The sequence below is a fragment of the Ahaetulla prasina genome, chromosome 5 (assembly GCF_028640845.1).
Source record: "Ahaetulla prasina isolate Xishuangbanna chromosome 5, ASM2864084v1, whole genome shotgun sequence".
Classification (NCBI taxonomy): Eukaryota; Metazoa; Chordata; class Lepidosauria; order Squamata; family Colubridae; genus Ahaetulla; species Ahaetulla prasina.
In genome coordinates this window covers 27047714-27068420 of record NC_080543.1, presented here as the reverse complement: position 1 = coordinate 27068420, position 20707 = coordinate 27047714, and the positions used below count along the sequence as shown (strand labels likewise).

Here is a 20707-nt window from a genome sequence, read left to right as displayed (position 1 = left end):
GACTAATTGGGGGCAGAACTTTTCTTGTTTTATTTTTCTTCTAAAAGAGACAGAGGAGTGGGAAATTTCTGGGTCTCTGGAAGTAAAATTCCTCTGTTTTGGCAGATCGTTACTGATTGTTAGGAATGTTAGTGGGTGGGGGGACAACTTCCAAAGATTATTATTATTATTATTATTTATTTGATTTTTATACCGCCCTTCTCCCGAAGGACTCAGGGCGGTGTACAGGCAAAAGTAAAAAACAGACAATACAATATACAATTTAAAATGCAAGTTAAAAAACTTATTATAATTAGCCTAAAAACTTTAAAATATATAAAAAACTAAAACCCCATTTAAAATTAGTAATAAGAAATTTAAAATCGATAAAACTTAAGCCAGCCCTCATGAGTGAAAAGATGTGTCTTCAGTTCATGCGAAGGTCCGAAGGTCAGGTATTTGGCGTAAACCCGGGGGAAGCTCGTTCCAGAGTGTGGGAGCCCCACAGAGAAGGACCTTCCCCTGGGGGCCGCCAGCCAACATTGCTTGGCGGACGGCACCCTGAGAAGTCCCTCTCTGTGAGAGCGTACGGGTCGGTGGGAGGCATGCGGTAACAGCAGGCGGTCCCGTAAGTACCCAGGCCCTAAGCCATGGAGCGCTTTAAAGGTCATAACCAAAACCTTAAAGTGCACTCGAAAGGCCACAGGTAGCCAGTGCAGTCTGTGCAGGAGCGGTGTTACGTGGGAGCTATGCGTAGCTCCCTCTATCACCTGCGCAGCTGCATTCTGGACTAACTGAAGCCTCCGAGTGCACCTCAAAGGGAGCCCCATGTAGAGAGCATTACAATAATCCAAGCGAGAGGTAACGAGCGCATGAGTGACTGTGCACAAGGCATCCCGATCAAGGAAGGGGCGCAACTGCCGAACCAGGCGCACCTGGTGGAAGGCCCTCCTGGAGACGGCCGTCAAATGATCTTCAAACGACAGCCGTTCATCCAGGAGGACACCTAAGTTGCGCACCCTATCCTTTGGGGCCAATAACTCGCCTCCAACAGTCAGCTGCGGCTGCAGCTGACTGAATCGGGATGCCGGCATCCACAGCCACTCCGTCTTGGAGGGATTAAGCTTGAGCCTGTTTCTCCCCATCCAGACCCGTACGGCTTCCAAAGATGAACAGCAGTTTGAACCAGTTGCCTGAAAATGGTGGAAGAAGTTAGCTAGTCATCTGTTATGAAGACAAAGCAGGAGTTGGATTCAGTCACTCGGTTCAACTCTATAATTCTAAAGTCGCCTCTATATAAAATGGGAGGCACACACATCTAATAAATATTAAATAAATGAATAAATAATTCTCTGATTTCCGCCCTTCCAAATGTTCTAAGCATTATCAAAATCTAGCTCTTTTAGCAATAGCACTTAGACTTAGATATCACCCCATAGTACTTTATAGCACTCTCTTTGCAATGTCAGCATAATACAATGTCAGCACATTGCCCAACAACCTTGGAAGGATGGAAGGCTAAGTCAATCTTGTGCCAGTCAGGATCAAACTCCAAACTGTGAGCAGAGTCAGCCTGCAATATTGCATTCGAACCACTATACCCCCACGGCTCTTAACACAAGGAATATTTTCTACTTCTGGAAACAATCAAAGCATCTTCATTTACCTAGCATTTTACCACAGGTACTGGGTCTACCTAATCGTATCAACAAATGCCATTTCACAGGTTCAAACAAAACCACCATGTCCAATTGGATTATATTTATTTGTTTATTTGTATATTTATATATTTGTTTGTTTCTGGAATGTTGTAATAGGAAAGGGGCAGTTGGACTCTCAAGAGAACTTAAATGCCTACACAAAACAAAAGTGGACTGAATAATCAGGGACATTATCATTCTTTCAGTGATATTGAGAGAGCTGAGAGAGCAAATTTCTGCTCCTGCTCAAAGAAAGTTGACCATCCTGGTAGTTACCGATTGTTTCAAGAAGTCCATTACTATTTCATTATGGTTTCCTACATTTTTCAATGCCAATTTAAGTCTTGGCTCTTTGCCTCTTTCTCTCATTCTTGAACCAATGACTAGGACAGAGGAAAGATTGTGAACTTGTTTCTGGCCAGATTCTGCTGCAGCTGTACTTCAGTTCTCAACATTCCTCATGATTTATTTATTAAATTTATATGTCATCCATCTCCAGTGATTCTGGGCAGCTTACAGATCATAAATCATCATCCCCTATTTAAGCTGAAATTGGTGGGAGCTGTAGTTCTTCAATGTATACAGAGCCCCAGATAATTCTGTTATTTCACTATTACCTAAGCAAGTGTGTTTATTATTGCTGAATCTGCCAGGAATTCCTTGAAGTTTACAGTCCCAAGACCATAATTAAAACATCCATAGTAGGGCTGGTTATCTGTCTATGTCTATCAATCAACCCAAATTTGTAACCCGCCCCAGTCTTGTCAGAATCCTGTGAATATCAGAAAAAATGAATAAGCTCAACATCAGCAATTAAAACTAAAGCAGTCAGTTTCCTGTGATAGCCTAAATAGGCTCCACAATCAGTCTGAGCAAAAGACTGTTTTTAATTTGCTTCTAATTTACAAGTAGGGCTGAGGAGTAAATGCCACCTTGTGAGGCTACTACAATACTAATTAAAACATATAGAATAGTAATATAGTGATTTACTAGATCAATTTAAAAATTATATTGTAAAAGCAGTCTAGCCAATATCCAGAATTCTACACATTTGCCTGTGATTTTGTCAATGTTTACTTGGGAATAAGTCCCACATATGTTTCGCCGCAAATTGAAAACGTACTTGTTTGTTCGCGCGGGGCTTTCTTAGACTGTTTAGATTCTGAATTTGAATTTTATTTAAGTTTTAAATTGGGGTTTTTTAGATTTTAAATATTTTAATTTTTCAGCCAAATTGTATAATAAGTCTTTTAACTTAATTTTTAATTGTACATTGTTCATTTTTATCCTGGCTGTACACCGCCCTGAGTCCTTCGGGAGAAGGGCGGTCTAGAAATCTAATAAAATAAATAAATAAATAAATAAATAAATAAATAAATAAATAAATAAATAAATAAATAAATAAATAAATAAATAAATAAATATGCATTTAATATCTGACTGCTGTTTTCAACTGAAAGGGATGCTATCCAGTTCCTTTCCACTACACATAGATTGTTGGATAATCATTTCAGCACATAAAACACTCTAGAGCTGTGTCTTTTAAATATCTTTAATCACTGCCATATGCCACTCCTCTGATCATAATTTTAAATAAATATCTACCCATCCATATCTATCTATCTATCTATCTATCTATCTATCTATCTATCTATCTATCTATCCATCCATCCATCTATCTATCGTCTATCATATCTATTTACCATTTATCTATCTATCTATCTATCTATCTATCTATCTATCTATCTATCTATCTATCTATCTATCTATCATCTATCTATCATCTATCATATCTATCTATCTATCTATCTATCTATCTATCTATCATCTATCATATCTATCTATCATCCATCCATCCATCCATCCATCCATCCATCCATCCATCCATCCATCCATCCATCTATCTATCTATCTATCTATCTATCTATCTATCTATCTATCTATCTATCTATCTATCTATCTTCTATCTAAAATGGCAAGCACCCCTAATACACCTGCCTCCTATTTTTTCCGCAAAATCAACCCTGTGAGGTGGCTGAGACAGAGTGACTGACCCAAAGTCATCAAGCTGACTTTCCTGCCTAAGAAAGATCTAGAACTCACCATCTCCTGGTTTCTTCACCACTACACCAGACTGAATCTCTTCCTAAGAAACTCATAAATTTAAGACAGCTTTTAGCCGATGCACAAAGAAGAGGCATTATGAGGACTTAAAAACATGGGAAGATAAAAACTAGTTTTATGAATTTTTATGAGGGCAGTTTGCATTATGTATCTCCTGCTGTAATGTATTTTTTTCCAATTACATATGGTATGGAATTGAATCTTCTCACAAGATCATGATATAAATGCCTAAGAGATGTTACAGTGAACCACAGCAAAGATGCATCAAATTTAGTATCCCACATTAGCCAATCATCTCTTTATGGGAAACCCACAAGCAGGGATTCAATAGCATCTCCTGCTCATGTTACTTACAGTAGCTACTTAAACTGGAACATGTGCTGCAATCGAACGGATAATTACTTAAAGCCAATAGCATGCTCCTTGTTCAATATTTCAGGCATGTCCACTGTGGTAAATATAAAACTTTAGAGTAATTTATACTAAGTTAATGTCACCAAGCAATGAATGGTCTCAAATTTAAATCTAAACACAATTTAAGAATTGACAGTAATTTGATGGCACACAATTGATCTTTTTCCCCCCCTCTAGTTTTCCTACTTGGAGAAGCTGTTACTTGTCCATGGAGCCTGGAGTTACAATCGAGTGACAAAATGCATATTGTATTGCTTTTATAAGAATGTCGTTCTTTATATTATTGAGGTAGGTAACATTAGCAATATATGCCTTGTTTATTTCTCTTCCTTCATTGATTATGGCAACAAGAAATGTATATACTATTGAAACTCTCCTGTTTTTTCTGTTTGCAATCTTCATTTGGGCAAAATGGTGCATTATAGGGTAACAATTTTGAACCAAGATATCTCAGATGGGCTAAATTAAAGAATGCATCCAAAATCCAGGACCTAAGACTCCCAGGAAATCTTCTAGAATCTTCATACAGTTTATTTGCAAAGTTGTGGTCGCTGCAGCATTGCAACGGTTATCTGTAGTCATGTGATCATGATTTCTAACTACACTTCCTAGAAACCTATAGGTTGTGTTGTGCAAAGGAAGATGGGAGAATAATATCCCATCCTCTTTCCTATCTCTCTTTGGCCCAATTGGCTGGTGACAAGGTTCAATGAATGAGCAACAATTGGCTGTTTTAGAACGAAGGCCAAAAACTGAAATCTCTTGACAGCAAGGGAAGGACAATGGAGTAATTCAGGTGGCTGCTGGTAAGATGGTCTGGCCAAGAGGTGCCAATAGGTGTCACCCTTCCTTCCCTGGAGGGAGGAGGCCCTTGAGGGCAAGCTGGGATGGGGGGCAGGGGGCAGTTTTCCTTGCAGTCTTCAGCTTCCTATGTCCCCTTTACCCTTCAACAAAGTGGTAGGCAGTTCCCCAGGTCATCTGAGGAGGAGGAGGGGGAAAAGGAGGCTTCACTGGAGCTCTGCTGAGGAGCATGAAAGGAGTGGAATTCTATTTTATATATTATAATATATATCCTGCCTATATTATTTGTGGAAAAAATAGATGACCCAATGGGTCAGGTTGTGTACTAAATGCTGGGTAACAACTTTAGATATTCAACACTACATGCTGGATTGCTTACATGATCAGAATTCCACATAGTAGCATATCCATATGAGCAGTTTTTCAGAAGAAGTAGTACTTGGAAGGTATGTTGATCAGGAATTATGTTAAGCGAGGTTAAATTCCATCTCAGCCACAAACAGATTAAAGTCTAAAACTCTATCCATTGATGATGAATTGCATAGTACTTCTGACTTTGTTCAACCTAATTCTGGAGGTTATTGGAGATAACATGGAGATATTTGCACCAGGCATCCTTCTCTTGACCCTCTGCAAGTTCAGGAATTTCAGGTTGTCTGAAAGCAAAATATGGCTCTGTCCTTCCCCATAATAATTTGAAGAGAGGATACTTCTCTGGAAATAACATGATCGGTTTAATTTGCTGTGAGATATGAGAAAAGGGCACTAATTAAATATCAGAAGAGGCTTTTGTCCCTTGTGGAGACAAAATAAATCCCTATTGTTAATTATACAGTAGATTGGAATGGAATGGAATGGAATGGAATGGAATGGAATAGAATAGAATAGAATAGAATAGAATAGAATAGAATAGAATAGAATAGAATAGAATAGAATAGAATAGAATAGAATAGAATAGAATAGGATAGGATATTCTTTATTGGCCAAGCAATTACAATTGGACTGGCTAAGCAAAGTAGTCACTAAGTGAAACTGTGATTATGCTTATGATTTTGCGATTATGCTTGTGTCTTTGGGGAATGAAGAAGGTAGATGACACCTTAATGAAATTTACAGATTACATTTTCTTATTTTTCCTAATTTCAACTAAATCATAGTCACTCCATAGCTATTTAAATATATGACGGGAGTAGCCTTCTAAAGGCACCATCAATTGTACATTTTGGTTCTCTTTATCTCCATTGTTTGGAAATGTTTTGGAGTAATCTTTGCCTTAAAACTGTTATGTTGAATCAATTTTCTAAAATATGAAAGCTGGATATACTATTGGGAGATGGTCTGATCATAGCTTCTATGTGCATATAGAACATAACTGTGATTTTCAGGTTTATGCTTCAGGCTTCTTTTTAACTAAATATATTTTGCATAGCGTGTAGTTTTGCATATTGTGATTCCAAATGCAGTTCCCAAGTCACAATGGCCGCTTGAAAGATGCTATTTCCAAATATTCTTATGTCTGTAGGCTTGTTAAGGGGAAATGTTGGTTTGGTCTATTTATGGTTTTTTTTCTGGATGATTTTATCTTATGTACCTTTAGTTTTTTCTCAGGTTCCTGTATATGCTTTGCATGACAAGTGGTCCCAGATTTCTAATTCTTACTAAGTGGAAGTTTTAAAAAATAAGCTAAATCTACCCACAATTTCAACCAGGTTTTGACAATCCAAGCAAAAAATATCCAGCTCAGTCAGCCTCTCCCTACTGGTCATATTGGGTGGTGATGATGGGAATTGTAGTCAACATATTTAGTGAGCACCAAAGGCTTATTAGGATAAACAAACAGAGTGATTGATAGACAATAGTTTTCTGTGCTGTTCTCTCCACACAAACCTCCTCATTAAACCCCTGTGGGAGTTACTAAAACCTAAAAATGCATAATAGCCATTCACTGGACTTGGAAGTTTAAAGATGTAAAATTTCTGCTGATTCATATGCATATACATGAATATGTTTATGAAATCCATGTAATTAACTGGAAAATAGAAAAAAGCCTTTTTTTCCCATACTGCATTTATACTTTACAGTGGAAACTTGGAAGCTGAGGACAGGTGTTTGCACAGACATTGCTATGCAGGTACCCCATGTCTTCTCAGGGCTGTTCTTTATTGATTTCATAAAAGCAGCATTAAAGTGAAGTGACTTAGTAGGTGTCTTGTCCCACCCATGACTAGATATACAGGGGACTGAATGGGGAGTTTTCAGCATGCAAAATGTGAGCTCTACCACTGAATTTTAGCTTTGGGTTACTAACACCATGAAAATAACTCACTTAGCTAGCCATGTTTTTCTACTTAACTGTATCGGAGGCTTCTTTTGACTAAGATAAATTGGAATGAGTGTTGTGGGTAACTGAACCACAAAAGAATACCATTCTTAAGGTGATTCATCTCTTTTTGATTCTTCTTATAAAAGGGGAGATTGTTCTAACTGATGAAGTTTGAGGATAGCCAGGAATTATAGAAGGTTAATTTTAAAAAAAGAACAAACTAAGGTTAAATAAACAATGAGAAAATGTCTGAGGGAAAGGGGAGAAATCTATGCCCTCTGAGATGAGTGGGGTCATATTTCAACTTATTTCTCAAGCCATTAGAACATGTAAATGTTTGCTCAAAGGTGGTAACTTATGGCAGCTCCTAAAATCATTTACAAGAACTGAATTTTTGTGCAGATCAGCATATCTTTTCAAATATGTAGTGAATTTTTCAATGCCCTTTTAGTTCTTAAAACATATGAAGAACGGTTGCAGGAACTGGGTATGCCTACTTTAATGAAAAGAAGGACTAGGGGAGACATGATAACAGTGTTCCAATATCTCAGGGAATGTCACAAAGAAGAGGGAGTCAAGTTATTCTCCAAAGCACCTGAGGGTAGAACAAGAAGCAGTGGGTGGAAACTAATCAAGGAGAAAAGCAACTTAGAGCTAAGGAGAAATTTCCTGACAGTTAGAACAATCAGTGGAACAATTTGCCTCCAGAAATTGTGAATGCTCCAACACTGGACGTTTTTAAGATGTTGGATAACCATTTGTCTGAAGTGTTATAATATCTAATATCTGTTAGACACACCGGCTGGACTTCTACTTTTCATTACTTAGATGAATGAAACTAATAGAACTATGACTGTAGTACCAAGGATTCATAGAATTAGCAGTATATGTTTAAATGGGGGAAGAAACCATACTTATTCAGCAATACTGTATGATTTCCTTCCGTCTTCACACCCTTGCTCTTGAGTCCATCTCTGAATATTTGCATGGAAGTGGCCAAACCGATGATTTCTGTAGTATCTTCCTTCCTCCCATATCCAGTCATCTTAATGGGTATCTGCAATTGCCTGTGGCATTGAATCCTGCCCCCCATCCCTCCTCCCTTTGGGCAGCTAATCCACTACCAAACACACAGTGGATATTGCTGATAGCACTACATGGTCAGGACGAGGCACCTTGGAATGGCTGCTACAAAAGGGTAAGGCATTTCTTCACGTACATCAAGCATGAAGTTTATAATATTTACATGCAAGTAATTTTAACTCTGTTGAATATGCAGTTAGGAGTGACTGCATCAGCCTTCACTCATTGGTTCATTTTCCCACTGGGAAAGCATCAGTGGCTGACAGGCTGGACAGCTCCCTGTAAAAGGAACTGCAGCCTCGGGCAGCCCTCCGTTCGTAGTTATTTTTGTTGTTATTCCTGTTGCCTGAAATAAACAGTTGTTTTACTTTGCTACGATCGTCCTGCCTCTCTTTTCATGTCGGGACTTAACACTGTTCTTAAATGCTTAGCAATATGCAGGCTTTACTTGAATTAAAAAATGTTAAGGAGAATTGTCAGCACAGTAACTCCCCTAATCGCTCGTTTTTAGGAAAGTGCTGCTTAGTTTTCACCCAGTACAATAGGAATATTTTTTTAAAAAAATTATAACACTGATAACATGATAGATTAAAAACCGAAAATAGCAAATTGGTGGTTATATAGTACTATGGAGTCCTTGATGCTCTCTGAGCTTGCTTGTTTTTTTGCAGACATTTCATTACCCAACTAGGTAACGCCTTCTGTGCTAGCAAAAAAAAAGTGGGATTTGTTCTCTATTTATATACAGTGGCTTGCCCTGTCTGTGTTAGTGTGGGAATTGTTTCTTCTGGGAAATGCTTTGATTAGGCTGTTGTGAAGTCCTTGGTGCTCTCTGAGCTTAGTTGTTTCATCGTTTTGTTTTGTTTTGGGGCTTTTGATTGCTTTGAATGGCATGTAGATGTTGTTTATCTCTGTGTGCTTGTTGGTAGTTGGTTTGTCTGAGTGGCAAATTTCCAGGAATTCCCTAGTGTTTTTGGACTTTTGGGTCTAGGATACTCACAGGTTCCCAGTTGAAACTATGATTAAGTCTGTACATGTATAGGTGCAAAAAAAGATACAACCTATTTCTAGGAGAGCCATGTTGCCATGCCATAAATCTACTCCAAGACTGCAGGAAGCAGAATGGAATAACTTGCCAAGGCCAATTTACTTGCTGCTGCCAACTCGCCATGAGTCACAACTATCTGGACATCTATATAAGAATCTTAGACTATATAGTTTTTTCCTCTGTTGCTTCATGCTTCAAGGTTTTTTCAGAGCTGTGATTCTTGATTTGAGTTTTGTGCTAGCCAGACTTAAAGGTATTAATGACATGCTGATGATTACATAATAACTGTAATGTCAGCTGATAACTTTCATGTACAACATGTGTCATTACAATTATTAACACCAAAAGTAGAAGCTCAAATGACGTCATTTTCAATTAAGCCTATTAATACTTTTGGGAGCCAGTTTTAAAATATAATAGTAACCAATCTCAGATAAATCATATAATGTATACAGTCTACTGAACACGTATTGAGAAAATAGGAGAGAATGCAAAGAATTCCATATTATCTGAATCTGTTATACACATTGTATCTCCCATTTCTAAAATGGAAACATATCCTGCTGTATGAAGTATAAATTACACAATTACATTTCACTCTAATCCAAAAATGACCAAGGAGAAGTCAGCTCTGACTATTTCGTGTTTGCTCCATTTTTGAAAACGTATCCAGATTAAATTTTCATCTGATCTGCAACATCTAATTTTTATTCCAACTGGTGCCAGATAATTCAATTTTCAATCCCTTGTTGCAAAGGAATATGTAGTTTGAATTACATATGTGTTTTCTCTTTTTACAACTTTAGTCCCTAACTGGCTTTTTGTTTTTAGATTCCTAATTTAGTATGTTAGTCCCAAGAGTTGCCAAGGAATTGTCCACAAAAATAAATCTTCGTTAGTTTCTTGATCCCTTAGTGCAGGGGTGTCAAACTCACATCGTCATGGCGGCGTCACATGATTTATCCAGACTTTTTTCCTCTTCACTAAACCAGGTATGGGCGTGCCAACACGTGACGCATCCAGCTCATGGGCCAGGAGTTTGACAACCCTGCCTTAGTACAACATTAGATATAAGGTCATATGCATTTAACATGACATAATAACAGAGTTGGAAGGGACCTTGGAGGTCTTCTAGTCCAACCCCCTGCCGAGGCAGGAAACCCTACACCATTTCAGACAAATGGCTATCCAACATTTTCTTTAAAATTTCCAGTGTTGGAGCATTTACAACTTCTGCAGGCAAGTTGTTTCACTTATAACTTTCAGGAAATTTCTCAGGTGCTTTGGAGAATAGTTTGACTCCCTCTTCTTTGTGGCAACCCCTGAGATATTGGAACACTGCTATCATGTCTCCCCTAGTCCTTCTTTTCATTAAATTAGACATACCCAGTTCCTGCAACCATTCTTCATATGTTTTAGCCTCCAGTCCCCTAATCATCTTTGTTGCTCTTCTCTGCACTCTTTCTAGAGTCTCAACATCTTTTTTACATCGTGGCGACCAAAACTGGATGCAATATTCCCAGTGTGGCCTTACCAAGGCATTATAAAGTAGTATTAACACTTCACGTGATCTTGATTCTATTCCTCTGTTTATGCAGCCCAGAACTGTGTTGGCTTTTGTGCAGCTGCTGCACCTGCTGGCTCATATCTAAATGGTTGTCCACTAGGAGTCCAAGATCCCTCTCACAGTTACTACTATTGAGCAAGGTACCACATATATGGTACCTGTGCATTTTGTGTTTTTTGGCCTAAATGTAGAACCTTACTTCTTTCACTGTTGAATTTCATTTTGTTAGTTAGTGCCCAATGTTCAAGTCTGTCAAGATCCTTCTGTATCTTGAGCCTATCTTTTGGAGTGTTGGCTATTCCTGCCAGCTTGGTGTCATCTGCAAATTTGATGAGTTCCCCATCTATCCCAACGTCCAAGTCGTTGATGAAGATGTTGAAGAGTACTGGGCCTAAAACAGAGCCTTGGGGTACTCCACTGCATACTTCCCTCCATGTGGATGTAGTTCCATTGAGGACTACACGTTGAGTGCGGTTGGTCAGCCAGTTACGAATCCATCTGGTGGTGATGCTGTCTAACCCACATTTTTCTACTTTATCTGGTAGTAGGTTATGGTCTACTTTATCAAATGCTTTGCTGAAGTCCAAGTAAATTATATCAATAGCATTCCTCTGGTCCACTAATTCTGTCACTTTGTCAAAGAATGCAATGAGATTAGTCTGGCATGATCTGTTTTTGACAAACCCATGTTGGCTTTTGGTTATTACTTTGTTTGCTTCTAGGTGTTCAATGATTTGTTGCTTGATTATCTTTTCCAGAATCTTTCCTGGTATTGAGGTCAGGCTGATAGGTCTGTAGTTTCCTGGATCTGTTTTTTTTCCTTTTTTGAAGATGGGAACTACATCAGCTCTTTTCCAGTCCTCTGGCAGTTCCCCTGTGCTCCAGGATCTTTGAAAGATATAGTTCAGTGGTTCTGAGATCTCATCTGCCAGTTCCTTCAGAACCTTGGGGTGTAATCCATCCGGTCCTGGTGATTTGAACTCGACTAGGGTAGACAGGTGTTCACTTACCATTTTTTTTCCTATTTTAACTTGTGTTCCTAATCTGTTTTTTGTGGTGCTGTTTTTGATAGGTTGGATTTTTTTTCCTTTTATGTAAAGACAGATGCAAAAAATGAGTTAAGTAGATCTGCTTTCTCCCTGTTGCTTGTCATCTTCTTGCCACTTTCTCCCAGCTATGAGCCAGTTGTTTCTTTGACTTTTTTCTTGTTTTTAACATGTAATATTTAATATTTAAAAGTAAAGTTTCTTTTTTGTGTATTAAACTGAAAATTGCAAAAAAAAATAAAATAGCTATACTTGGTTATGTTTTTTGTAGAGTATACAGTACGTTAATATTTAATGGGTAAGTGAATAAATACTATGGATTGCAAAATCTGGTCATATCCTTAACTCAAGAACAGAGTGGTTACAGAGACATAGATAAAATCATTGACATAAATTGCAGTAACAATTATCTTTATTAATATATAAGATATTTATAACTTAAGAAGTCATTGGCATAATTAAAAAAAATCTCACTATTGTTGGAGAAACTGATCAGACAGCTTGCATTCTGGCCCTTAATCTGTCTAGCTACTGTCTGTTGGTGGACTTTCTTCAATATTTCTGCTGTCCCTTTTCAGGATTATTTATTTTAAAATCAGATTGAATACAAATAAGCAGCATTTTCAAATGGAATATTGTTCTTTAGCTGCCGTGCCAATTTCTGTGAAATTGGACATATGGCTCCTATATCTCAGTAAAGCAAAACATTATAGCAGCCTTCCATAATCTGACACACTCCAGATGTTCTGGGTCCTACAATTCCCAAAATTCTCAGCCTGACCTAGGTTCCATGCTGCTGGGTATTCTGGGAGTTTCACTTCCAATTAAAACAAGTAGTGCCAGTTCAGAGAAAAATCAATTATAGTACGATAATGAACTTTGGAAATTTTAAGGACTATAATATGCTATGTCACCAAAGCCTACATGTTCACAGCATATATGATGGTAAAAGAAATGATCAGTGTAGTTCATCTTTTATTTATTCTCCTCAGAAAGAATAGAGCCTGTTTGGGAATTTAGATACTTATACTTCCTGATAATATTTGGCATCTACTACCGAGTTCATTATATTCCTTGTCCCATAACACGGTCATTCCATCCGGAAAGATTTTAAATGTATGAATCCAGGCTTAAGATCATTTTTATTTTAACGGTTACAAAATTGTACCTTCAGAAAAATATTAATCTTATCACAACGTATCTGACATTATATCAAGTGTTATTTGAAAGACAGGAAGCTAGTATCATAGATTTCAGGGTTCTTAAATATCAGTTAAGATAACTCTTGTAACAGTAACATTTGTAAAATAATTTACTTTACCCTGAATGTAAACCATATAAATATAAACCGTATACATGAATTTGCAATCTGACAAAAAGAATTAAGTGACAGACTCATCCAAAAGAGACTGTCTGGCATATTGGACTAATTAGGCTGTAATTCTGTAATTTAACTTCACAAGCTTTCTCCACTGCAATTTTGTTTTAAAATGTGCTGTGTCCATAGCAAAGCTTAGGCAAGTTGGTAAATTGGGCAATTTTTATTGCGACTGAGGAGAAAAGAGTAACATTCATTTCATGCCAAGTATTATTTTGATAGATTAAATGGAACTGCTACCAAAAGTAGATGGAACAGTTTGAAAAGGCAAATGTCTTGTGAAACAGATATGTCTTGGTCTCTGAGAAGAACAGTGTTTGCTAATTGAGACCATCAAATATGTCCAGTTGCAAACTTACAGGGCACTGATGAATATAGAGATTTAAAATTTTCAGAAATTTCAGAGCCAACTGGAGGAAGTGAGTCTTATCCCTTGGGAACTTATTTTACTGTCATTTATAACTGTCTCAGTGTTTCAAATTGAATTATATGTCAACATTATGAAAAAGCAACCTCTTGATAAGAATTTCATTACCCTTCTGGCTAAGAATGTTAAGATTTGTAGACAGAAGCACCAGGGGGCCGTTTGGTTGGTAAAGGCTCTTCCAAATACACAAAGGTACATTGTATTATGAAAAGGAATTGTCCTTTATCCTGCTTAATTTTTCTCTGCAATAAGAGCATAGAAACAGAAGAAGGATTCTGTGGAAATGAGCCAATGATTCATCTAATCCAGCATTTGTGGATGCTGGATTGTGGAATCAGACTGTAATCAGCATTTTCACGAGCAAATATCCCTTTTCCCTTGTTGCTTCCTAGCAATCGGTGTTTAAGTGTGCTGTGATTTAAAAAGCATAAACAATATGAAAACTACAACCATTGATAGAATAGCATAGCAATGATTTTTCCAAATGTCCTTTACAATTTTTCTAAATTAGTGGCCATCACCAATCTGATAGCAGGGAACGCCACAGTGTAATTTATACACCACATTTAAAAAGTCTAATAGATAAACAAATATGCATCTACTTTATTGAATCAGTTCTATGTGTTCCCATATTTAATTCAGTGGGTGATCTCATAGTGGTCTCTTGAATTCATACACATGGATTTCCCTCTACAACAGATTGCTTCCCAAAGGTGCTTTTTCAAGAGGCAACTGGACTTTCTTGTTTTTCTTTGAAGAAAAACATTTCCTATCCAAGAAGTTTTTTCAGCTCTGATGGTTGAGAAGGGAAACATCTTCAAAGAAAAACCAGAAAGTTTGGTTGCCTCTTGAAAAAGCACCTTTGGGATAACCATGACCTGGATGACTGAGAATCCATATAGGAAACACGTTACCTCCAAATAAATTCTGATTAGGAGGAAATGTTGGTATCTCTTCTAGATCAGGTCTTAGGAGAGTATTAGCCCTATCTCACGAAAGAGCTGGAAGTGAGCTTTCCTCCAAATGTGGAAAGAGCTATCCCCAATTCCTCCTTCTAAAGAGGTAACATAACTCTCATTGCAGAAGCAAGAAGCATTGAGCATCTGATAACATGTAGATATCTAGGTGGACTTAGATATATAGGTCTGACTTCCTTGGCAGATTTCAAGTAAGCTGACTGTGACTGTCATTGTTCAGTGCAACTGGAAATTCTCCAATTTATTTTGAGTCTTCACATAATAACTCCAGAAATCTGAACTACGAAGATATTGTCTTAACCCGTCTATTTCACTTGTACTGCTAGCCTAAGAATCCTTATATAACCTGCATGGGAATCTTGACTATCCTGCTATTAAATTTCTTGGCTTCCATCTCTTCTTGTTGTTTTTCTTAGCTTTTGTCATCTTTGCCTAAAAAAAAAACCCTTCCGGAAGCGATTTATATCTCTGGTGGTTATAAAACAGGATACAGTGTGACATTAACAAGTAGCACCAACTTCCTGCTCCTTTTATACCTTTCATTGCACATTTGGAATTGATATTTTTCTATTTGATTTTTATTCTAACAATTCACATGCTAGGAAATAATAGCATTCTGGCTGCCCAGCTCAGCTGGTCTCAGTTAACACCAGAAATAGTTACATGCAATGACAATTACTGCCATCAAATTCCACCAGGGCAAACACAAAGTTTAATCTCATAGTTCATAAGGGCAATCATTACTGCCTACACACTTCTGTGGCAATGATGGAATCCCTAATCAATGCATTCATGATCCAATAGAAGGTACTTTTTTCTCCCTCTTCCCATTAGCATCTTGGAAAGATTCACAGGGATTTGACCAACAGCCTTATTACCTCAGTGGGCTTGACAACCATGCTTACAACTACGGTAGTTCATTGGGAATATGTTTAGCTTCTGAGGCACTCTAAACCAGGGGTCAGCTTTGCTGGCTGGGGCATTCTGGGAGTTGAAGTCCACCAGGCTTAAAGTTGCCAAGGTTGGAGTCCCCTGCTCTAAACTGTTGTTCATCTATCACAGGCAGATCCACCACATAAATTTCAGCTCCTTTCATGTCAAGGTTTGGACTCTACATTGACCTCCTTTAGGGCTAGAATATATGAAGTTTTCCAGGTTTCTATTTCAGCTAAGTAGAGCTACTTTGTGAACTAATGTAAAATACACCAAAATATTTTTTTAGTCCTTTAGATGGGTTCACTGTGTTTGTGAAATTCCTCTAAAATCGCAAGCAAGGTGTTTTGATCTTTTGCTCCATAAAGGACTCTTTTGCAGCCATTTTACCATGTTATCCTTTTCCTTAATCTACTTGCACAGTATTTTAAGATTCATCTTTACCATTAATATCTCCAGGTTTCCTTAGTCTTCACAGAGATAAAATTCTCCTTCATTTAGATATTGTCTTTTGCCACAGAGTCCAGCTTTGGATTCTATTTAAGTCAAGTTACTATAGCACCTACTATTTTTTCTAACCATTAATTTTAGGAATGGGACACTCAATTCTTAAATTTCAAAGAGGCTAAAGAGGTTCTTCAAGATTCATCTAGGGATGAGATCTTTCTTCCCAACCAGATATTTTCAGTCAACAAGCTTTGTTGCAAGCTAGCCAAGCAATGTGCCCTCTTCCATTCCATAAGCAGTCTATAACAGGGGTCCCCAATCTGTGGTCCATCACAGTGGTGGGATTCAATTTTTTTTACTACCAGTCCTGTGGGTGTGGCTTGATAGGTGTGCCATGGCTTGGTGGACGTGGCATAGTTTGGTTGGCGTGGCAGGGGAAGGATACTGTAAATTCTCCATTCCCATCCCACTCCAGGGGAAGGATACTGCAAAATCCCCATTTCCTCCCGATCAGCTGGGACTCGGGAGGCAGAGAATAGATGGGGGCAGGGCCAGTCAGAGGTGGTATTTACCGGTTCTCCGAACTACTCAAAATTTCCGCTACTGGTTCTCCAGAACTGGTCAAAACCTGCTGAATACCACCTCTGGTCCACAGTCCACTCCCGGGCCGTGGCCTATTCACAACTGGGCCATGTAATATTTTCCATTAAAAACAATCCTTTGGAACTGGGACATGGTTTTCATATCATAAGCACTGGAGCCATAATAAATGTTACAACTGTCTCCTGGACTTAAAAAAAAAAAAAAGACCAGTTGATGAAACGTGCATGATAAAAATCGTGCAAATTATTCTTCTCTAAACATTGCAGACCTAGATTTCTTTTAAAAAATATTTTTATTCCTTGTACCACAGTGAAAAACTTAATTCAATTAAATGCTGACTAATAATCAAGCACCTTGATCCAGCTTTGCTAATTAACCACCAGAGATGTTATTTTATTTTGGGATTTTATAAAGCCATATCTAACCCAGTTTTGGAATGCAAGTTTAGAAATTAGAGCAAAATGCGGAGGTTATATATTCTCCTAGGGTGGCAGAGGAATATCCTTTGTTCAATACTCAGGATGAAAAGCTGCAAGGGGCAGGTTGCTTTCTATTAAGTCTTTTCTCTTTCATAGTATCTAGTAATCCAAAACGTATGCTTCTGTGATCTGAGCTTCCAGCCAGTTCCTGTGACGGACTGTGTTTTTATAGAAATTTCTGTTTATTATAGTAGCTGTGTTGCTATCTGGTTTTTTTAATTGGCTCTATTCCCCTGTTCCTGTCCCCATGTATCTGGCTCTTTTGGTAAACTCAGAAGGGCTTCTGCCTGTAATAAAACTCTGGCTGTGATAGAATATGCCAGCATAGCAGTTTCTGGAAGAAAGAGATGGACTCATATGCAGTCAGTACATGCACTGGATCTGTACATTTTTCAGTCATTTTAACATTATAATATGTTGTGTATGTGTCTATGTGGGGGGGAGAGGGTAGCTTTTAATATTTGGAAGGATCTGAATACACTTGTAGTTTGGACAGTGTTTGGGACAGCATTACTAAATAACTGCTGCTATAGGCATATCCAGTTCTAATGCAAGTATTACATAAGGAAAACAGAAGAGGCTTAAAGATCATATAACTTTCCCATGCAACTACAAAGATGGACCTGAATATGAACAAATAACAAATGCTCTCCCCGCCTCCAGAGAAAATCTATTAAAAATCTTCAACCCCTAATTTTTCACTTAATTTTTCAAGTAATAAAAGGAAAGGGAACAAAGCCCTGAAATCAAGGTGCCCTGGTTCCATCTTTCTCAATTATTTCCTCTTCATCACATGAGCCTATCTATGCTTTCTATTCTTACCAAACCTGTCTTTCCAATGATTTGTGCTCCACCCATGGCATTAGGTTCTTTGCTTAACAAGAGGAAAGTCAGTGGCAGATGCTTAGGCCCTTATTTCATAGTACCCAACATGGTGTAGATGTCAAAGCCAGGAGACACAGGTTCTTCTTCATCCAAATGTTCAGTGGAAACGATCAACCAATTTCTCTCTCTCTCTCAGTTCATCCTTTCACAGAGTTGTTAGTGTGTTGGAAAAATAGGAGGAGAAAGGTAGGTATTAGATGATAGATGGATAGAAAGGTAGGTAGGTAGGTAGGTAGGTAGGTAGATAGATAGATAGATAGATAGAAGATAGATAGATAGATAGATAGATAGATAGATAGATAGATAGATAGATAGATAGATAGATAGATAGATGGCAGGTTATCCTGAAAAGGGGAGGGGGAAGAGGAGAAGGAGGAAATTAAACTTAGAATGAGAGAAGATGTATTTTATTTATTTTATTAGATTTTTTTAGATTTTTATAGATGTAGAATTGTGAGGCTCAAGAACAGACTAAGATAAGAGCAGAACCAGGGATACTGCTTGAAGCAGGCCAGTTTGGCCCAGTGAGACCAAGCCTCAAATCAACAATTAAGAAGAAGAGAAAGGAAGTGCTTAGCTTAGGAAAACAAGCTTGTTGTTGTTAGTTGCGAAGTCGTGTCCGATCCATCGCGACCCCATGGACAACATTCCTCCCGGCCTTCCTGTCCTCTACCATCCTCTGGAGTCCATTTAGACTCATGCCTACTGCTTCAGTGACTCCATCCAGCCACCTCGTTCTCTGAGAAAGAGTTAGGAAGACAGGAGTACAGCTTTGAAGTGAGAAAAAGTCTAGCTGTAAATCAAACACAACTTAAGAAGGCAAGGGAGACAAGAGATAAAGGGGCTCCTTTAGGAGAATGGATGACAGGGGTGCTCATAAGTAAGCACTAATGGGAAAATGCACAGGGTTTTTCTCTGACAGAGCCCAGAAAAGCTCAGAAAAAGGTGAATTGGCCAGCAAATAAATTGGCCTGTCTGTGAAAGTAATTATAGTTTCAACTAGAGTCCAGGAGAGCAGGGCGCATACAGTGTGTGATGGTGGGAGAGCAAATCAGGACTGGCAAAGACAAGCAGCTAAGGAGGGGAAGCCAGCAAGGGAGACCAAGAATGCTCAATGCAACAGAAGTGAGGTTTGTTTACAAGGCAGGCATGGGTGAGCACCTTTGCCAAGTAACTTCTTTGACTATATTGCATAAATACCAAATCTTTCTGTATGTACACTGTGGTTGAAAATGAATTCATTAAAGAAACTGTTAAGCTGAATGAAGAATGTACTGAATAAACTTTCTTTGCATACCAAGATTCCAACAGAATTCAATGGTGATTGTTGCGAAAAATGTAGATCTGGTTATAGATCTCCGAGTTATATTTCTATTTTTAGAACACGCAAATAGTAAAACAGGACTGGACTCAGGTTTTGCTTCTGAATGCAATCAAGTGCATTGTTTGTTCATACTTTTACTAATCTTAAATCTTATTTTATCTGAGAAAATGCCCCTTAGAGCACTCTGCTGGTTGGAGAGTCTAGTAGCAGGCTTGGTTGGATAGGAATTAAATAAAACGTTGGCAGGGACCACATGTCTGAGACTTTTCCACGTGGGATGGTCTTCTCAAAATTAGAAGTAGCCATTGTGGGAAAATACGCTACTAAGAAGAGTTGCATATAGAAGCCCATCTCTCTCTCTCTCTCTCTCTCTCTCTCTCTCTCTCTCTCTCACACACACACACACACACACACACACATTCTCATGTTTCAATTTTTGTGTTGGTGCTCCTTTTATTTATTTATTATTTATTTGTTAAACACGTATAAGGTAACAGATATAAGTATAAACATGATTATGAATACAGGATAAGGATACGAATAAATGGGGACAGTAGGACAGGGACGGTAGGCACATTGGTGCGCTTATACATGCCCCTTACAGACCTCTTAGGAATGGGGTGAGGTCAACAATAGACAGTCTAAGGTTAAAGTTTTGGGATGAAACCACAGTCAGGTATTGCATTCCAGGCATTGACCTCTCTGTTGCTGAAGTCGTATTTTCTGCAATCGAGTTTGGAGAGGTTTACTTTAAGTTTCTATCTATTGTTGTTTATGTATTGTGGCTGAAGCTGAAGTATTCATTGATAGGTAGGACATTATAGCAGATAATTTTATGTACTACGCTTAGGTCAGACCGAAGGCGGCGTAGTTCTAAATTGTCTAATCCCAAGCCTGGTAGCATAAGGTATTCTATTGTGAGCAGAGGAGTGGAGTACTCTTCTCGTGAAATACCTCTGACTCGCTCAATTGTATTAATGTCCAATATACAGTGTGGGTTCCAGGCAGATGAGCTGTTAACTAAGTCCTTGGTTAATTAAGAAGTCCCTTGTCTTATCCTATGATCTAATTGCCTTCTTTCCTCCCTTTATCTCTGCATCTTCTTTCTTCTTTTCTAACATCCTGTTAATTACAGATCCCAGACATGCAAATGCCTTGGCACCCAAATT

The 20707-nt window shown here is 38.2% G+C and overlaps 1 protein-coding gene across 1 annotated transcript in view; it reads left to right on the top strand.

Annotated features, from left to right (window-relative positions):
* Window positions 1-20707, top strand: part of ATP8A2 (ATPase phospholipid transporting 8A2) — a gene marked incomplete at its 5' end in the record, with an annotated part of 398725 nt that overhangs the window by 198274 nt on the left and 179744 nt on the right. Inside the window, one exon of the mRNA XM_058185167.1 lies at window positions 4395-4505. Coding sequence (XP_058041150.1) covers window positions 4395-4505 — 111 coding nt within the window. The remainder of the gene's footprint in view (window positions 1-4394; window positions 4506-20707) is intronic.